At 43.6% G+C, this 20668-nt stretch overlaps 1 protein-coding gene across 1 annotated transcript in view; it reads left to right on the top strand.

Moving 5' to 3' along the window:
• LOC126236623 (protein FAM43A) overlaps positions 1-20668 on the top strand; it is a 658532-nt gene that overhangs the window by 307752 nt on the left and 330112 nt on the right. The window contains exon 3 of the mRNA XM_049946068.1: positions 4421-5149. Coding sequence (XP_049802025.1) covers positions 4930-5149 — 220 coding nt within the window. The 5' untranslated portion in view covers positions 4421-4929. The remainder of the gene's footprint in view (positions 1-4420; positions 5150-20668) is intronic.

Raw genomic sequence — 20668 nt, 5'->3', positions numbered from 1 at the left:
GTGACAAACGTTACATCAGGATTGGTGATCACAAAGTATGTGGTTACGGAATTGTGCTACCTAGGCAGCAAAATAACTAATGTCCGACGGATCAAGGAGTACACAAAAAGCAGACTAGCGCTGGCAAAAATGTCATTCCTGGCCAAGAGAAGTCTACTATTACCAAACATAGGCCTTAATTTGAGGGACAAATTTCTGAGAAAGTACGTTTAGAGCACAGCATTGTATGGCAGCGAGCCACCGACTGTGGGAAAACCGGAACAGAGATAATCGAAGCATTTGAGATGGTGCCACAGGAGGAGGTTGAAAATTAGGTGGACTGATAAAGTAAGGAATGAGGTGGTTTTCCGGTGACTCGGCGAGGAAAGGAATATAAGGAAAACACAGACAAGTAGAAGAGACAGAATGCTAGGACATATGTTCAGACACCGAGGAATAACTTCCATGGTACTACAGGGAGCTATAGAAGGTAAAAACTGTAGGAAGAGGCAGGGATTGGAATACATCCATCAAAGAGGACGTAGGTTGCAAGTGCTCCTCTGAGATGAAAGGGTTGGCACAGGAGAGGAATTTGTGGCGAGCTGCGTCAAATCAGCCAGAAAATTGATGACACAGGAAAAGAAAAACTTTCTGGAAATCTAAAAATGTGGAATGAATTTGAGATCCCCAGTCGATAGCACTCATTATTTCGTGTGAATAGAGAGCAAGTTGTGTTTCATAAGAACGATATTCTATGAATCCTTGCTGGATCGTTTTCTTCGAGGTAATTCACGGTATTAGAAGACAGTATATGTTCCAAAATCGTGCTGCCGATCGACGTCAGTGATATGGGTGTTTATTTCATTGGGTTACTCCTACTTCCTTCCTTGAGTACTGGTGTAACCTGTGTAACTTTCCATTCTTCAGGTATGGATCTTTCGTCGACCGACCAGTTGTATATGACTGCTAAATATGGAGCAGTTACAGCTGCATACTGCGGAAGAAGCCTAATTGATGTGTAATCTGTAACGCAAATCTTGCTTTGTTAAGTGATTTTAGTTGCTTCGCTGGACTGAGGTTACCTGCCTCTAAATTATTGATGCCGGCAGGTGTTTTCGATTTGAATTCTGGGTCATTAATTGCATCTTATTTGGTGAAGGAATTCCTTCTCTTTAGTGGCATTGTCATTGGTAATACTATCATTGCCATCGCGCAGTGAAGGTATTCACTGTGTCTTGACGCTGGTGTACCTTACACACGGCCAGAATCTTCTTCATTTTATACCATATTTCGAGACAGAGTTTCATAGTGGAAACTGTTAAAAGCACCTCGTCTCGAAGCCCACGCTAAATTTTGAGCTTCTGAAAAATTTCGCAAATCTTGGAGGTTTAGTGTTCTTTTAAATGTGGCTTTGTCTTGTCTCTTCATGTGGCGCGCTGCGATACTGTAGCACGGAAGTTAGAAAGTTTTATAGGACTACAAACATTTGGATACTTCACGGCAGACGAAAATATTTAGGGATAGGTGGTGATGATTTTTTTTCAAATGCCCATATTATACCGTAACAGACAAAAAACACTGGGCAATTAACATTCTTTTTATATTCATAAAAAGCAAAATAGACTTCGTTCATGAAGTTAGGTCAAGCTTCAAATTAACTTTGAATTTTTATGTACTGTATAACCCTTTGCCATCTTACTCGTGTGTCTGAGTTAGATGGTCAGACACGCACGGGACAGATAGCAGCTGGCAAAACACTTCAGAAACAAAGAGAAAATCGTATTAAAAGAGTATGCAATAAACTTACATGTTTTTGTTGAACTACTTTTTGCAGGCAAGTTTTATAGACAAAATTATAGGAAATTACACAAGTCGTTCCTCATTGGCAAAACCCAAAAAGGGACCCGTTGTAGGTTTTGGATCGCAATCGGTTTCTGTTCATCGTTGTAGGGTTTTCCGGGGAATTTTAAACTCTATAGAACCTTTTGTAACTGAATGAATACCATTATTACACTACTCGCCATTAAAATTGCTACACCACGAACATGACCTGCTACAGACGCAAAATTTAACCGACAGGAAGATGATGATGTGATATGCAAATGTTCAGCTTTTCAGAGCATTCGCACAAGGTTGGCGCCTGTGGCGTCTCCTACAACGTGCTGACACGAGGAAAGTTTCCAACCGATTTCTCATACACAAACAGCAGTTGACCGGCATTGCCTGGTGAGACGTAGTTGTGATGCCTCGTGTAAGGAGGAAAAATGGGTAACATCACATTTGCGACCTTGGTAAAGGTCGGATTGTAGCCTATCGCGATTGCGGTTTATCGTATCGCGACAATGCTGCTCGCGTTGGTCGAGATCCAATGACTGTTAGCAGAACATGGAATCGGTGGGTTCAGGAGGGTAATACGGAACGCCGTGCTGGATCCCAACGGCCTCGTATCACTAGCAGTCGAGATGACAGGCATCTTATCCGCATGGCTGTAGCGGATCGTGCAACCACGTCTCGATCCCTGAGTCAACAGATGGGGACGTTTACAAGACAACCACCATCTGCACGAACAGTTCGACGACGTCTGCAGCAGCATGGACTATCAGCTCGGAGGCCATGGCTGCGGTTACCCTTGACTCTGCATCACTCTGCATCGCCTGCGATGGTGTACTGAACGACGAACCTGGGTTCTGTTTACAGCGTCATGATGGTCGCATCCGTGTTTGGCTACATCGCGGTGAACGCATATTTGGAAGCGTGTATTCGTCATCGCCATACTGGCGTATCACCCGGCGTGATGGTATGGGGTGTCATTGGTTACACGTCTCGGTCACCTCTTGTTCACATTGACTGCACTTCGAACAGTGGACGTTACATTTTAGGTGTGCTACGACCCGTGGCTCTACCCTTCATTCGATCCCTGCTGAACCCTACATTTCAGTAGGATAGTGCACGACCGCATATTGCAGGTCCTGTACGGGCCTTTCTGGATACTGTAAATGTTCGACTGCTGCCCTCGCCAGCACATTCTCCAGATGTCTCAGCAATTGAAAACGTCTGGTCAATGGTGGCCGAGCAAGTGGCTCGTCACAGTACGCCAGTCACTACTCTTGATGAACTGTGGTATCGTGTTGAAGCTGCATGGGCAGCTGTACCTGTACACGCCATCCAAGCTCTGTTTGACTCAATGCCCAGGCGTATCAAGGCCGTTATTACCGCCAATAGTGGGTGTGCTGGGTACTGATTTCTCAGGATCTATACACCCAAATTGCGTGAAAATGTAATCACATGTCGGTTCTAGTATATTTGTCCAATGAATACCCGTTTATCATCTGCATTTCTTCTTGGTGTAACAATTTTAATGGCCAGTAGTTTGCCGCGCGGGATTAGCCGAGCGGTCTAGGGCGCTGTAGTCATGGACTGTGCGGCTGGTCCCGGCGGAGTTTCGAGTCTTCCCTCGGGCATGGGTGAGTGTGTTTGTGCTTAGGATAATTTAGGTTAAGTAGTTTGTAAGCTTAGGGACTGATGACCTTAGCAGTTAAGTCCCATAAGATTTCACACATTTGGCCAGTAGTGTACTTTATTAATAGCAATGTGAATTATTCTTCTCTCAATAGGCCTTTAGTAGAACCAATCATGAGAACATACTTAGTTGGTATCTATAAAAAATGAATTCCCATCAAAATTTAAAAAATGAAGTTTTATGGGGTGGATAACTATCCTAGAGATGGTATGACCATCTGTCCCAATCGGCAGAGGAAGACTGCCATAGCGCCTGAAGGAACATGGTGGACGAAAACGTAAATAGTGACGGTATGCTGATAGATCTGTACGGCCTTGAAACGTAAGTTTCTGTAACTAGTCAGTCTAACTAACGGAAAAATATTGACATTCTGTACAACATTGAAGTGAAGTGTATGAAAAACTAAATCATGAAAACTACTTACATTTTGTTGAAACGAGTATTTTTTAGGCAACACTCCGACGAATGTGGTTAAAGTTTTAAAGTTCTGTACCATGTCAAATGTTTTTACAAAGATTTTAGGGAGAGGATCTTAATTTGCTCACTGTGTGACAAGCTCTCCCATATTTTATGTAAGTGGCCAGCCAATGACAATTTCCTGTGGCATTCTTGTTGCTACGTTTTCCTTTTCCTTACGTTTTGCGCGCGCACACACACACACACACACACACACACACACACACACACACACACACACACACGAAACGAGTGTTAAGGAAAGCGTCAACATCTCACTCGCGACAGACTCACAAGTAAGTGAGCGGAAGCGGTGTACTGTAGTTAGTTGGAGAACCATAGCCGTTGGTCATCGCTCCCGTGTGGCTGCTATCACTGTTTTACCCTTATTATGTAACTTCTAATTTCTGGATGTGGTAATAATTAAGACTTTAGCCCTGACACGGAGTTGGTGGTGCGTTGCAGGTGGAGAAGCGACGACGCAGAGGCAGGCAGCTCGCGCGGCCACAGGGAGGGCGGCGGCCGCACGCCTCGGGGCTCGAGCAGCGCTCGCCGGCGGACGACGCCGCGTTGTGCCGTGCCGGGCTGTTTCGTAAGGAGGGAAGCCGCGGCCCGTGGCTGCGTTGCGCAGCCGCCGCTGCCTATCACAGCCGCGTCCGCTCGCGCAAGCTCGCTCGCCTCAGCTCGCCTCGCCTCGCAGTCTGCCCTGGAGGCGCTGTCCATCTGTGCAGTCCCACCAGACTGCCTTTATCTAGTCATACGCTGCCTACCCTGATAGTCTTACTAGCAACACTTCCGCGTCTACGTTACTGTGCCGTGATAAAAATTAAGTGTGCGGATTATTAATATCGTACTGCAGTGCGGGCAAGTGGAGTAATAAACTGTTATCAGTTTTCGTATAAGAAACAGCGCTAGTGGACGGTGTGTGGCTCAGTGATGCGTGTGCGATGTAGCGGCCAGGCGTAGAGGCCACGATGCACAAGCAGAGCGACGGGCAGCAGGAGGAGGTGGCAGAGGGCAACAGCGGCGGCGGCGGGGGCGGCGGGGGCGGCAAGCACTTCCGGGAGCGCACGCTGCGGACCATCAAGCAGTCGCTGGGCAAGCTGTGGAAGCGGCGCTCCGTTACCATCACAGAGTACGACCCCACCTACAAGGTGGCCTACCTGGGCAACGTGCTCACCGGCTGGGCCAAAGGTCAGTACGCAGCAAGCGGCAGTTAGTCGACAGCGCATCTACCTACTCCCCTACACCTGACATTCTCAGATGTCACGATGCTCACTACCACTCTGCTCAACTACGCTATGTTAATCATCGCTACCTTTAGCATTGTATTCCTCCAACCGCTCCGTCACTCTCCTGGCCTTGTGACATTGCGCATTACCTTGTTAAAAAATGCCACTGCCATTGTGAAACATGATCGTCCTGAAGGGGTGTACGTCGTCTGCAACCACGATACTCCTCGACCGACATGCTGCCTTGCACGAGCTCCACTGTACCGATGATGTTCCCCAGAGCATAATGGAGGCGCCGCCAGCTTGTCTCCGTTCCGCAGTACAGGTGTCAAGGGGCTGCTCTCGTGGAAGACGACGAATTTGCGGCCTTCATCCGCGTGATGAAGAAGGTATCGGGATTCATCAGGCCGTGCAACGCTCTGCCACTGCAACAACGTCCAGTGCCGATGGTAACATGCCCATTTCAGTCCTAGTAGCCGATGTCGTGGTGTTAACATTGGCACATGCATGGGTCGTCGGCTGCGGAGGCCATTCGTTAGGACTGTTCGGTGCATCTTTTTTCACACCACGTTTGTACTGTGCTCAGCATTATAGTCTGATTTTAGTTCCGCCACAGTTCGCCGCCTATCCCGTTTTACCAGTCTGCCCGGCCTACGGCGTCTGACACATGTTATCAGGGGTGGCCGCCCAACCCACACATCCCCCCGACGTCTGGACGTGGTTTCACCTTGGTTTCGCCACGTGATGATGACTCTCATCACACCACTTCTCGAACATTCAAGTCGTGCATTTCCGGAATCCTCGTGCTGAGCCTCTAGGTCATCACAAACTGCCCTCGGTCAATCTGACAGATCGCGCCCCCTTTCCGATTCTACACACGGACAGCAAACTCACTGATAGTACATGTACCATCTGTGTGTCTGACTAGCAGTCATTCCTCGCCAGGTGACGCTGCTATTGCCCGGACGGGTTTATATCGATAGTAGGTTGGTGGTCATGATATTTTGTGACAGGGCGGTTAAACTGCCTAACCACTTGGAGAGATATATACATGACGTCCGTGGGTGAACGCCTTATATTATTCTTACTACTAGCTTTTGTGCGACAATATTATTTTGCAAGTGATGAATTAACCCAGAAAACTATTCTGTACGACATTATTGAGTGGAAATATGCAAAATATGTCAGGAGGTAGACACGTTTGTTTCCAAGATTAACGAGTATACGAAGAGCAAAAGTAGCTGAACTTAGTTGTGTGAGAAGCACAGTAATACGCTGCTTCCGGTTAAAGTTTTCATCAAGATATACACCCAATAATTCTGACTCTTTCTCATCTGCTGCATCTGTTGGTGGTATGGATCTACTTATTGTACAGAACTGAATGTCGTGTGTCGTTTCTTTGTTTTTTTTTTTGTTTTTTTTTCAAAATTTAGCAAGAGTCCATCTTCAGGCAACCACTTAACAGTTCTGTGGAAAGTTTCATTTACCGCCTCTCCAGTAGCTTTCTCTGTAATGTGATTACCATAATACTAGTATCGTCTGCAAAAAGTACCAACTTTGCTTCTTGAATGTTAATGAAAGGTCATTCACCTTTATAACGAATGTGAGTGGGACAAAGTTGAACCCTGCGGTGTGTGTGATATTTCCCCAGTCACGAAAATTTTATGCCTTCACGACATTGTCTGAATTATTCAGCACGACGTTTTGCATTCTGTTTGTCAAGTTTGATTCAAACCGGCTATGCGTAAAGCCATCAGTTACATACAACCTGAGTTTTTCTAAGGGCATATCATGATATGCACAATCAAACGCCTTGAAAAAATACCAACCAGCGACACATTATTATTTAAGGCTTGTACTGTTTGATGAGTGAATACATAAACAGTATTCTCATTGGAGCACTCTTTCAGGGATCCAAACTGGAATACGCGAAGTAAACAGTTTCCACTTAAATGTGTGACTACTCTTGAGTACATTACTTTTTCGAATAGTTTGGAAAACGATGTCAGTAAGGGAATAGGACAATAATTATTTAAGACTGTCTTATCATGTTTCTCACCAAGTGGTTTCACAACTGCATAGTGATTCAGAATCATTCGCATGAGTCTGTTGATACCATCCTGAAATCTGAATTTCGAAACTTCGTCCAACACATTTTATACACTTGGAGTCTAACACAGAGGAGAACGGTTGTCACCATGTAGACTGCAAGTGTACGAAATGTGTTACGCGAATGTTCGAAATTAAGATTATTTGGATAGCAGCAACAGACTCATGGGAATCATGCTGAATCACTACATGTGTCTTCTTTTTCTGAACCTGGTATGATGATGACATACTGGAGGGCAATAATTATAGCTATTCAGCGAATGTCAGACAGCCACATAAACAGCAATATGTTATACTAGGAGATTAAACGAACCCACTGAATACCGAGAAACTTCTCCGAAACATTTGGGTATTAAAACAAGAAGAATGGTGTTTCCTCACAGCAGAACAACATTTCTATGTTATATAATAATAAAAGAAGTGAGGCGAGAGCAGTGTTCAATACAGTGGATGTATCGCGCACAACTGTACACTCATTTCATGTGTATCTGTAATGAATTTCGTCTTAAAAATTTCATCTGATTTCATCTGATTTCTGAGGAAACGTGTAATTCTGCCTGGGCAAGAAGTACGGAAAAAGTCGTAGACAATGATTTACAATTCTAGATGTGAAAACGGGACAAGCCCGTTTTACGTTTGTAATAGGTCAAGTAAGAGGGGAGATTAAATAAGAACCGGAATTGTTCCTCCTCGGTTACACGATTCGCAAACATTTCGAAGAACGTTCGCACACTTTAGCTTGAATAACAATAGACACAAACGGCTGGCGTACATACTTCTCGTCCCGGATTGGGAGGGGGTAGGGGGTGAAGGGAGGGGTGAATGGGGGTGGGGTCAGGAAGCGAGAGGAAAGCCGTCTGGCCACCCTCTACCACTGACGTTACTAAATCGAGATTCATATGCCGACTCAGTTAAGATACTGGATAAAGACCAGGAAACATGATGTACTGCGAGGACACATTTGTATTTAGTGACTATTCGCCTTTTTGTTTGGATTTAAATTCCTCATTTTATTGGGGAGCAGTACTCACAGAGTGGATACAATGTGTGTGTGTGTGTGTGTGTGTGTGTGTGTGTGTGTGTGTGTGTGTGTCGGGGCTTCCGTCAGAGGGAGCGTGCGTGCCGACGTCAGACATGTGGGGGCCGTGCCGAGCATAACGGGCGTTCCGCTGGCCTGCATACTGCACGCTGCTGCATAACTCCGCCCCCGCCCTGACCTCGCCCCTGCTATTCAGCGCGGCGCGGCCCCTGGTATGCTGGTGGAGGCGGGGCGATCTGCAGGCGGCCTGCGTTACGCACCCGCTCCTCGTCAGCTGTGATCGCCGCCTCAACATGGTTCGAAACACCAAAAGTAGGCAGGATTCTCTTCGTTGGCGTCCCAGACAAATCAGTCACATTAACCCTAGGACTCACTCTGGGGTCATAGGTGACCCCAATCATCTTTACTATGGATAAAATAATATTTCTATTTCTTGTAAAAATCCAGAATTTTATGACTTTTACCACACAGTATTGTAGTTCTCTCACAAAAATTTTTAGAGCGCTTGACGCAACATTTAAGTCAATAATTAACAAAAAAACTACTGTTGGGGTCAATTATGACCCCAGATAGATTATATGTAACATTCATAGAATGTATAGATTATCAACTAACAATCTCTTTCTTAGGTATTTTGAGTTGGTAACACTGAATTCAGGTGTTATTCAGGTGTTACTCAGAACTAACCTCAAACGGGACGTTCGTTTGTACGTTTGTTGTTGCAGTGTAATTTCAGCATGGATGGAATACGTTTTGCTCCTGGCTATAGTGTAGAACAAGCTACGGAAGACTTATTTCGTAGCAGTAGTGATTCAGGAGGTAGTGACGCCGAAGACACAGGTAGACCAAAGTGATGAAATTTGTTTACATGAATTAGAAGAAAATGATATTCTTGCTGAAAATGATGACAGTGGAGAAGATGAAAGTGCAGTACCGGTAAGCAGGGATCGGGTTAGAATTATGTTTCCTGTTGAGTTGTTCATCACATTTTCTGTAAATTTCAAGCCATTGTGAAACATTTATGAGTGAAACAAATTATGACTTAGAGTAATATTGTAACTTCTGATATGTAATTACTCTGTCATATGTAATTTAATTCTACTACGTACATACCTGTTAAAAAAGCTGTGAAATGTGTCTAAATAATAAATAAAATGTAAACAAACAGTATTAAACGACAGTACGTTGTTCTCTGAATGATTAGTACACACAGTCAATTATATATTGATTGGGGTCATGTATGACCCCAGATGGAGTACTAAGGAAATTTTAGCAGAGTGAGTCCTAGGGTTAAGTCAGCAACAAATATTGTATTGTATTCGACTCCGTCTGTGAACCTCTAAGGAGCGCGAATATTTGAATTATGCTGCTCGATCAGAAGCAAGAAGATATTCCCGTCACCCATATTTATTTGGGAAGTGGGGTAGGAGGAAACATAGCGTGTGCCCTCTTTTGATATTTTCCTATCGTCTCTCAGAAGAAATAGTTCTTACTAAAGACATTTTTATATGTTTAAAGCAAGGTCCATTTTACCAGATGCAGTTATCTCTCATAATGATAAAGTTTTTTTGAGTTCATTACGAAGTATAAAATATTTGCGAGATAATTAGGTTAAAAAACACATTAATCGTAATTACAACAGAAGGTACAGATTTTTGATGTAAAATCATTTATATAATTTCTCTCGTTTACTGGCTGTTAAGCTCTGTGGCTGTGAAGTATATTACTTTGTTATGTACAGTATTTTTATTTAAGGCAATACACGTCTCGCAGTATCACCCAGCGTAATACGTGTTTGGGTCTTCAGTCAGTACATAGTTAAAACATCGACACAAACTGGATGCTGCAGCTTCCCTTTGCAAAATAACAATTTTGGCTACTAAACTTAGCGAGCTGTATATGTATTTATGATGTACTGCTGTTTAGGTGCATTTACTTACTACTGTGCTCGTTGCTGTTCCGATTTTTGCCCCCACCAGTGTCGTACAAACACTTTTTTGCTTCTGTTTTGCACAAAACAGCCAAGTATCCGCCACGTTGTCGACTGATATCTTTGTCTATATCCGAAAATACATCTATGACCAAAGTCTATATTTTGCCTACAAGTTCTGCTATGGTCAAAGTTTATATTTTACTTACAGTTTGCGTGTGACTAGAAAGAACTGAAATTGTTCAACATGAATAAGCTGAGTATTTTATACGGTTATTTAATAAGAGCGTTTTGACTGTTTAACTTATATAGTACAGGGTTATTACAAATGATTGAAGCGATTTCACAGCTCTACAATAACTTTATTATTTGAGATATTTTCACAATGCTTTGCACACACATACAAAAACTCAAAAAGTTTTTTAGGCATTCGCAAATGTTCGATATGTGCCCCTTTAGTGATTCGGCAGACTTCAAGCCGATAATCAAGTTCCTCTCACACTCGGCGCAGCATGTCCCCATCAATGAGTTCGAAAGCATTGTTGGTGCGTGCTCGCAGTTCTGGCACGTTTCTTGGTAGAGGAGGTTTAAACACTGAATCTTTCACATCACTATGCGTGAAACTTGCCCGCACGTGTTCAACCGTTTCTTCGCTCACTGCAGGCCGACCCGTTGATTTCCCCTTACAGAGGCATCCAGAAGCTTTAAACTGCGCATACCATCGCCGAATGGAGTTAGCAGTTGGTGGATCTTTGTTTAACTTCGTCCTGAAGTGTCGTTGCACTGTTATGACTGACTGATGTGAGTGCATTTCAAGCACGACATACGCTTTCTCGCCTCCTGTCGCCATTTTGCCTCACTGCGCTCTCGAGCGCTCTAGCGGCAGAAACCTGAAGTGCGGCTTCAGTCGAACAAAACTTTGAGTTTTTCTACGTATCTGTAGTGTGTCGTGACCATATGTCAATGAATGGAGCTACAGTGAATTTATGAAATCGCTTCAATCATTTGTAATAGCCCTGTATATTACATAAAATAAAAATAATATAGCACATTTTGTAGAATCACATTTTTCCGTATTTATTTTTTTCTCTCTGAATGACAATTGTAAACAATAAAGACGGAACAACAGATTTGCATTATGCGGACTATTTTATATACTGGATGGACTCCAATAGGATTATATTTTTCATCACTGTGCTAAACATCTTCCCGTTTACAAAGGCAGGTAAGTGGCAAATACATTCGGTAACGGACTCATTTATGAAACTAAGAACCACTGTAAGGAAAAAAAATCATTAATTTCTAAAATATTGTAAAGTGTAATTCTTTTGAGACGATTGTATTTATGTGCAGTACAATGTCCTCTTCAACGAGAGAAAAATAGCAGCTTGGAGTGGCTATTAATTTTAAAAGTTGAAGAAATTTCCAAATTTCATCCACAGACGATTAAGAACGTTAGCTTTGAACCAGAATAGAACGGATGAAACCAGACAGCACTCTTAATGGACAACTGCAGTAAATTCGAAACTCATTTCGTAAAAGGAGGAAGTTGTGGCACAACACGGAACTGCCTTTTTAACTGATTCGTTCCTTGTCTTGACGGAAAAAGGAAAAAGAGCTCCACCAAATCGAAAACACTCGTCCGCTCTATTTATTTACTGTACCTTGTTAACTCTTATTACGGAATAAGAACTAGTTTTGCCAATAGGTATAGTGCGCGTTACAGAGAGAATTCTCACTAAAAGCGACCTGTCTTGAAAATATTTTCAGCGTTCATGTAAAAATCTTGTAGTCATCTGCTTTCACTCCTTCAAATTTTGAAGATAGAATTTGTCTCCATCGCATCAAAACTGAAGTATTCGCCAGGGTTGTGATTGAATGTCGAATCCGTAACTGTGGAACTATTTATGTGACTCCTGCGAGTCACGTTCTTTGTTTTCCTCTTAATTCTTGGTCACTTCTTTTTCCCATTGTGATATTCCAAAGAGTTGCTCCTAAGAGGTTGCAGTATTTTGCCTGAGCTGCGGAATACGTATTCGATTTTGCTACTATTTCGCTCGCAGAAGTGGAACCTGTTGTAATCCACGTACTCGGTGAAACAACCAGTGTGGCTGCTTGCAGGAAAACCAGGAACCTCCCGCAAAGGGTGTGATCCCTCGGTTTTGCTTCATCCTCACGACTTATTTGCTGGCCCTGACGGGGGAACGTGGCCTGCCTTCCACCGATTGTGGTTTGGTTGAAAGCGGCTCGCCGCCTGCCTCCTTCGTAGGTTACAGCGCGCACTGCTCCTGAGTAGCTTGCTGGGCGTGCCTGCTAAATACAGGGGGTGGAAAAAAAAAAAAAAGGAAACACCAAAACATTGCCACTCCTAATACGATGTAGGAAAATCTTTGACGTTGCAAGTAGCTTCCAGTCGCCTCGGCATGGATAAATGCACATCGTTTATGCTTCTCAAGGGAAATCTTCGTGCAAAATAGTGCCAAGCTCAGGTAACGGTGATGGAGGTGGACACCGATCACCCACCCTTCTCCCCAACGTAGGCCATAAAGCCCCAATAATATTCCGATCTGAAACTTCCTCGCAGATTAAAACTCTGTGCCGAACCGAGACTCTAACTCGGGAGCTTTGCCTTCGCGGGTCGCGAGTTCTGGAATATTCAGATCCGTTGAATGTGAGGGCCAGGAGAGAAGCAACAATACGTCCTCTCGCTCACAAAACCAGCCCTAAACGATGCGAATTTTTTGAACAGGGGCCGTATCTTCTTGAAACACAGCATCACCGTGGGGGAACACACATTTTACAATGAGACGGACCTGATGAACCAAAATGCTCACATAGTCCTCAGCAGTAATGCGATCTTGCAGAGTAACCATGACACCCATGCACTACCACGATGTGGCCACCAAATACATCACCGAACCCCCGCCATGTTTTGCACTTGTGACGTAAACTCGGCCAGAAGTTGGAAACCGTGTGTAACAAGATTCATCCGACCAAATGACATTCTTCCATTGCTCCGTAGCCCAGGTTTTATAGCTGCGGTACAACGTTTTCGTGTTAAGGACATCACTGACAATGGAATTCCAGCGCTCTGCAATTCCCTGCTTCTGGAGCTCCATTCGTGTTCTTTTGATGCTGACAGCGTTCGTGAATGCAGCTTTCAGTTGTTCAGTGACCTTTGAAGCTGTTGTCCTTTTATTTTTCGTCATAGTCCTCTTCCATGGCCATAAACGCACATGTTTGTCTTCGTTGTAACTTAGAGGATGATCAAATTCCGCTTTCCCTGTATGTGGCATAAATTTTCGACACGTTACCTCCTGAAACACCAAACACTTCCGCTACCTTGGTTACGGAAGCACTCACTAATCGAGCGCAGTCAGTTTCCCCACGCTCGAATTCACTTAGCTGCAACGTAATGCACTCCTAACCACACATGACACTGTTCTGACCACGACCGACAGTTGTAGCGTGTTGAAGACATGGCACAGGTGCCGTCCCTCGTCAAATACAATATCGTAATGTGCAGGCCTGGCCGGCCGGAGTGGCCGAACGGTTCTAGGTGCTACAGTCTGGAACCGCGCGACCGCTACGGTCGCAGGTTCGAATCCTGCCTCGGACATGGATGTGTGTGATGTCCTTAGGTTAGTTAGGTTTAAGTAGTTCCAAGTTCTAGGGGACTGATGACCTCAGAAGTTAAGTCCCATAGTGCTTAGAGCCATTTGAACCATTTTGTGCAGGCCTGGCTAGCATCTGCATTTATTTTTAAGCATGCATTTCTCGCGGTGTGTCCGTATCTTAGCCCAGTCCGTTATATTTGATTATGTGAACACATTTCACACTCGATGACTTGCTACCCATGTGCAACGTACCTCTGCCGCGGTCTGTGTAGTACTGAGCTTGGGGTACAGCGAAATGTTTGAGTCACGGACTTTCCAGCCAAAAACCAGGCGAGCTGCTAATGGAATAGACGACGTCCAATAGGAAATACGTGAGAGGGGAATTCCAGTTTCAGCATTAGCCTGATAATCAATGGAAACCTCTCGAAATCATTGGCAGGAACCGGGGGATCGGGTCCATTTTAATTTAAAAAATGGTTCAAATGGCTCTGAGCACTATGGGACTCAACTGCTGAGGTCATTAGTCCCCTAGAACTTAGAACTAGTTAAACCTAACTAACCTAAGGACATCACAAACATCCATGCCCGAGGCAGGAGTCGAACCTGCGACCGTAGCGGTCTTGCGGTTCCAGACTGCATCGCCTTTAACCGCACGGCCACTTCGGCCGGCCATTTTAATTTATTTCTGGGACATTATTACCAGTTGCCCCCGACAAATAATAATTATTAAATTTAGTGCGTGCGCGTGTGCGCTCGCAAGTTATCCTATGGTTTTGAAGATGCTTCCTTTTGCACAACCATGAAGACTATATAAACGTACCCTTTCTCTCATTGACACTACGCATATACAGAGGTGGACAAAAGTATTCAGACATTAGGAGTAATCAGAGAAGTAAACCTTAAATGTTTTTTTTTTTTTTTTTTTTTTTTTGCTAACTCAAAACATGTATCTTATTCTTTACAGACGTGTAATACGTATCAGTCTGAACATATGCAAAACAACATGCAACAAAACACGCCTTATGTAAAAAAAGAAAGAAAATCAAAATATACAATGGGCAAAAGCATTCAGACACTCAGCAGTCAGTATTTGGTAATGCGCCCCTTTCTCTGTATTACAGCCCTCAGTCTTTGTGTCACGGAGTAAACAACTTTTTTCGTCACATCCTAACCGATATTCACCCATTCTTCTTCTATCAATGCACGCAAATGTGTCAGACTGCTCACATATCGTTTGTGTAATCTCGTGTTCAGTTCATTCCAGATGTTTTCGATATGTTTTCGATATGATTGAGGTCCGTAGACTGCGATGGAGTAATGAGGCTACGAGGCTTGTTATACAGCATCCACGGTTTGACAATATCCGCAGTATGCTTAGGATCATTGTCTTGTTGGAAATGTCACCTCCAAGATCCAACTTTCCAGCACTTTCCGTTAGATTTTGTTTGCGTATATTATCGAGAAACACAAGTTTGTTCATGGTGCCTTCAATAAAGACAGGCTTGCCAACACCTCTGGAAAGCATGAATTCCCACATCATCACAGTGCCACCTCCATGTTTGACGGTTGCTTGCATGTTTCTGGGCTCCCACTCTGTATTTGCTTGACGCCACACTAAACTGTGGCCATCCACGTGGCTCAATGTAAATTTGCATTATTCACTCTACAGAATCTTATCCCAAAAGGTCACATCCTTGCCAACAAATTCTTCTGCAAAAGCCATCCGCTTTTTTGGGTTATACTTACTGACGAACGGTTTGCGCCTTGGCACTTTGGCATTGTACCCAGCACTGTTCAGGCGCATCTGCGCACTGTTCTAACAGTAACTTCGGTACTAACGCCCTTTGCCAGTTCTGCCGCTATAGCAGGGGGCGTTGTCCCGGGTCGTTTTCCACCATTCGAACTGTCTTCCTCTTGTCTCTGTTCGTGAGTTTCCGAGGACGCCCCTGTCGTGGACGATTGACGAGAGTTTTGTCTTCATTCCATTTCTGGACCATACTAAATATAGTTTTTCGGCTTCAGTTGACGACCTTGCCTGTTTCTGCATATGATCTTCCCTCACTATGCAGCCGCATAATAAGCCTTCGCTCTTCCACTGTCGTTTCCCTACCTTTACGGGGCAAGGCGCTACGGTGGTCTTTTTTTTTGACGAGACCTGTGCTTTCCTGTTGTACGAGACAGCTGCCTTGCGTGCACTGACTGCTTGCTGCCGCTGAGTTGTGCCGTCAGACTGCTGTTACCTTGTCAAGCGGGGCTGTGTCCGATTACTTTTGTCGCGCGTGGAACACACGCCTGTGATGGCAACACAGAACTAATCGTTCCACGTAGAGGAAACGGTGACATTCGCATAGTCGACGTCTTTTGAAATATTCCCTGTATTATGGCACATACGCAGATACACATTCCGTGTAAGAATCAGTCACAATTGACCGTGAGATACGCATGTGACATGTGCCTGAATACTTTTGTCCCCTCTGTATATTTAGTCCGACGTTTGATATGTATTTTCAAAAAACACTGACAAATTGCAAGATGATGAGGTAAAACTTCGTACTATCATTTAACAAAATACGTCTACAAAGGCATTAGTAAGGCACCTGAAGATGCCGACGGATATTTCATCCTTCCCTTCATCATTGTAGCTCGGATTCTTGACCACCAGCTTCTGCTTTTCTTGCGCTGGCAACATCTAAACGTCTTCCGTCGGTACTAAAATTTACATAGTCGTGGCGTGTTTTAGATCTTAATCCGAGCATGCACACTGAGAAATTATTAATTCCTGAGCTGCATTTATGTTGAAGTGTATCGGGTACCAAGAATCAGTACAAGCCAGCGCTCGACGTGAAATGTCCATCCGTAGCGACTATGTAACTGTTCAGGTAGCTTTCTCCTTGCCCGCACTGGTTTCCTTCGTAAAGCTACATCCACAGGTAAGATGGGTGAAGGCACTCAGATCTGTGTCGGAGCAATGTCCGTGCAGTTTGTAGTTAATTGGCCTACTTGCCCTCTTTCATGATCCTCAGTTACGCTTCGAAGCGTCATCCACTGTGCGAGTAGTGTATGTTCTACGGTCTGCCCACATGAAATACATATAAGAAAAAAAATTGGTTTCACAGAAAATTAAGGCAGTAGAGATACTGTGTCTGTTTATTTACATACACTGTTCGCTTCTCATTCAGATATAGACAAAATTAATTTTTTATGCTCCTTCAGATACAACGGTGCACTTCTGTGGGTAGACTTGCATATGTGGATGCATGACTGCCTCTTCTGTAAAGCGCCTGAGTGGACGCCGTTTAGGGAAAACGGGGTCTGGTGCGCCGTGTTTACGGTCCGTGACTGGCGCCAGTATTTCTGGGAGCAGCGCATTTGCGCGGAACTATTTCGACTTAACGGCAGTTTTAACGCGGTCGGCGGTCTAGATTCTCCGGTGGAGAGCTAAAACCGGAATAATGGCTTGGCGAGCTTTTGCTTCTTATTTTTTCCCCTTCATGTCCTTCCATCTGCAAAATGACACAAAAAATTTTAATGTATATTACGGTAGATGATGTACAATAAGTGTGTGTGTGTGTGTGTGTGTGTGTGGCGAAGATAAAGTGAATTTTATAAATCTACACCCACGCCTTTTATCGTCTTGAATTAAGAGTCTATCAGGCTTTCAGGCTGTTAGATAGTGGGAATCTCTAACTAAGCGTGAAAAACAGTGGAAATTTCCTGGACAAATATGCCGTAAGTAATCATCCACTTAACAGATCATACGGGTGAAAAGTGCGATACTGTTGGAGTTCTTTTTCTCTTTTCCACGTTTTCAGTTTCTTTAAGAACGCCACAGGCACTTCCGGAACCTGTTCCTCTTCCGCTTCGTGTGCGATGTGTATCGTGCTTTACCTATTACAAGAGCCAATGCGGGACTAGCAAGGGCGCTTCTCAAACGTTTCCGAGAACTGGTGATCCACAGTTCTATGATCCGTTAGAATATCTTAAGAGAGCGCTAGCTGTCGACAGCAGCAGCGAATCGCTTCTTTCCATGTCTCTTTATTTCTGAATATTTCACCAAACACTTAAATCGTTACAATGAATCATTTGTATCCGAAAAGAAATAATAATATCGTTGTGGTACATTCGTGAGTTGAAATCGAGGAATAATGAGGAGTAGTGATGAAACGAACGTCTTTCAATACATTTACAAGATTATCACAAATACAGTGTATATTATACAAAGCAGATATTACTGGTAAGACCTTCCAGTGATATGTGAATGAGTCTATCGACAGATCAGAGCTCATTTCATCACAATTCCTTGTTACACCTCGGTTACGTCGCCACGGATGGAGCACAATATCATCATTATGCGTATTGTTTATAACAATAAACACAGTAAACGAGTACACTGTGGTGGATTTCGTATTTTATCACACTTCCCAAGCGTTCTGGACTTCGTGATATATCCAAGGATAATTCGCGCAGATGTCAGTAGGCACCTGAATCGAAAGTGAAAAACTACCCATCTGACAACTATAGAAATAACTAAGATCTTTCGGCACCGCTCGCAGTGTTCAGAGAACCACTGGGACCACTTATACTAACAGGTTTAGCAAAGAGCCGCTGTAGTTTGATTTTCAAGTCTTCGTATTTGGCAAGTTCTTAAAGTTGTTTCTCGTCGATTCTGCTATCATCTGGGATGGCAGTGTCAATGGTCAACTTTCTTTTTCCCCACAGTTATGATGGTTCGTGTATTGTGTTTCAGCATTCGATCTGTCTGAAATCTGAAGCCCCACAGTTATATTTCATGTTAATTTTGGGCAAATGTTTTTAGCTTGTGGTCACATCAAGTCCGTGCCACCGGCAAATGATAATTTTGATATATACGTTGCAGTGTATCATTCGTGCCACACCATTGTGCCTCTGCTCGTAATCAATCTGAGCGATGTTTTTGCAACGGCTCAAGATTTGATCAATTCCTTCCCAGCTTCTTTGCAGCGCCTGCACTTCGCATCCTTTGCTCATTTCTCAATTCAGCCTTTCAAGGCGTTAGTGCTGATGACTTTTTCCTGTGCAGCAAAAATGACTCGTCCTGTTTTCTTCTTTAGGATTCCGTTCGACAGCTAAATTACTTCACACGTTTTGGCTTCAACCTTCTCCAAAAACTGGCCCATACCATGCTTTATTGGGCAGGCTGTCAGTCCGCTATTTGAGTACAGCTTTCTGATATTATTGTTCTTTTGCAAAGGTACATGGTGCTGTACAAATATTTTGTGCTAAACTACAAGAATTACTGAAAGAAAACTTATTTCTGTAAAGTTTCTTAAAACGGACTAAAAGTATAAAATAACTTCTCCTAGCGCAATACAGATTCCTGAGTCAATACAGATAATACTTAAAATCGGTGCGTGTGAATTTTTAATAGCTTTTTAGATACTCGCGGAATTTAAAACGATAACCGCGGGGCGCATGCGATAGGTAATAGTAAGGAGGTGAACTATTACGCGTCAGTTATGTATTGCTCGCGCCCCACGTTCTTTCGTTTTAAATTCTACCAGTATTTTCATAGCTATTAAAAATTTGCTAGCACAAATTTTCAGGGCCGTCTGTATGGGTTTAGGAATCTGTATCGTGCTAGAAGTTATTTTACACTTTTTAGTTCGTTTTAAAAACGTGTTATATTAAAGTTTCTTATTTCAATAATTACTTCCCGCTTTTCAGTCTATTTCAATCATTTTGATGACATTACAACAGACATATGAGGTAAATTCCTGTTTCTCTTCACCTGAATAACAAATACATTGTTTGCTACCACGATTATCTCACGAAAAGACCTCGAAGGTAAAAATTAGAGGGGATGGAGTTCACACGGGGACTTACTAGTAACCGTTCTTACCACGAAACAATCGCAAGTGGGGCAGGTGAAGGGGGAAATGGCAGTGGTACACGGAGTACCTTCCGGCACACAGCAAACACCAAAGCGGGTTCATATTGCATTGTCATCCAGTTCTGAGCTATATCGATTATTTCGAGCCTGTAGGAGATCTGGAAGTTAGTTTAAAATCAATTGCAAATTAGTGCCGAACATACGGACAATAAAAAGAACGTAATGCTTCACGTTAAAAAAAAAGTGACCCGAACGCATTTCGGACGGACTACCGGTACACGTCCTCAGGCGGTTGCGTTAACGCCGCCGTTTGACAACTGGCACTCCTGTATCGTGTTTTACATGCTCTTAAATTTTTGAATCTAGATTCCCTTAAAAAACTTCATACTAGACGAGCACTCCTTAAATTTAAGTATGCTTTATAACCGTGTGAAAGACGAGCGAAATGGGTAGACCGTTGGATGTGTGCTTCCCGTGTAAGGTATATCTCCTTCCTCATCACCGATTCAGTAGCTTTGTAGCTGTCTTTAAGATCTATATGTGCAACAGGGAGGGTTTCCTCTCAGCAAAGCACTAACCACCACAACTTCTGAACAAGCACTGCCAGTGGAGGCGGCGGAATAAAACCCTTTTGCGCGATCTCTGGCGCTGTGACTCAGTGTAGCCACCTTTCAAACTGTGCTCAGAAATCGTGTTCTAATCGGGGATCATACAACTGTTTCGGCATTGCGAATAATTAGTACTAAAGGGTGAAAACTGAGGTTAAAGAACTCTTTTCTTCTTGTTCTCAGTTTTCAAGGGCTAGAAGCAGATAAAGACATATTAGGTAGACATAAGCAGCACATCAGCTACATTCTGTTTTACCTATACTTTGAATGAAGTGTTGTTAAGTTTTTAATTTTGAAAGGAATGTGCTA

Source organism: Schistocerca nitens, chromosome 2 (assembly GCF_023898315.1).
Source record: "Schistocerca nitens isolate TAMUIC-IGC-003100 chromosome 2, iqSchNite1.1, whole genome shotgun sequence".
Lineage (NCBI taxonomy): Eukaryota > Metazoa > Arthropoda > Insecta > Orthoptera > Acrididae > Schistocerca > Schistocerca nitens.
The sequence above is the reverse complement of the archived record's forward strand: the minus strand, read 5'-3'. Positions and strand labels throughout refer to the sequence as shown.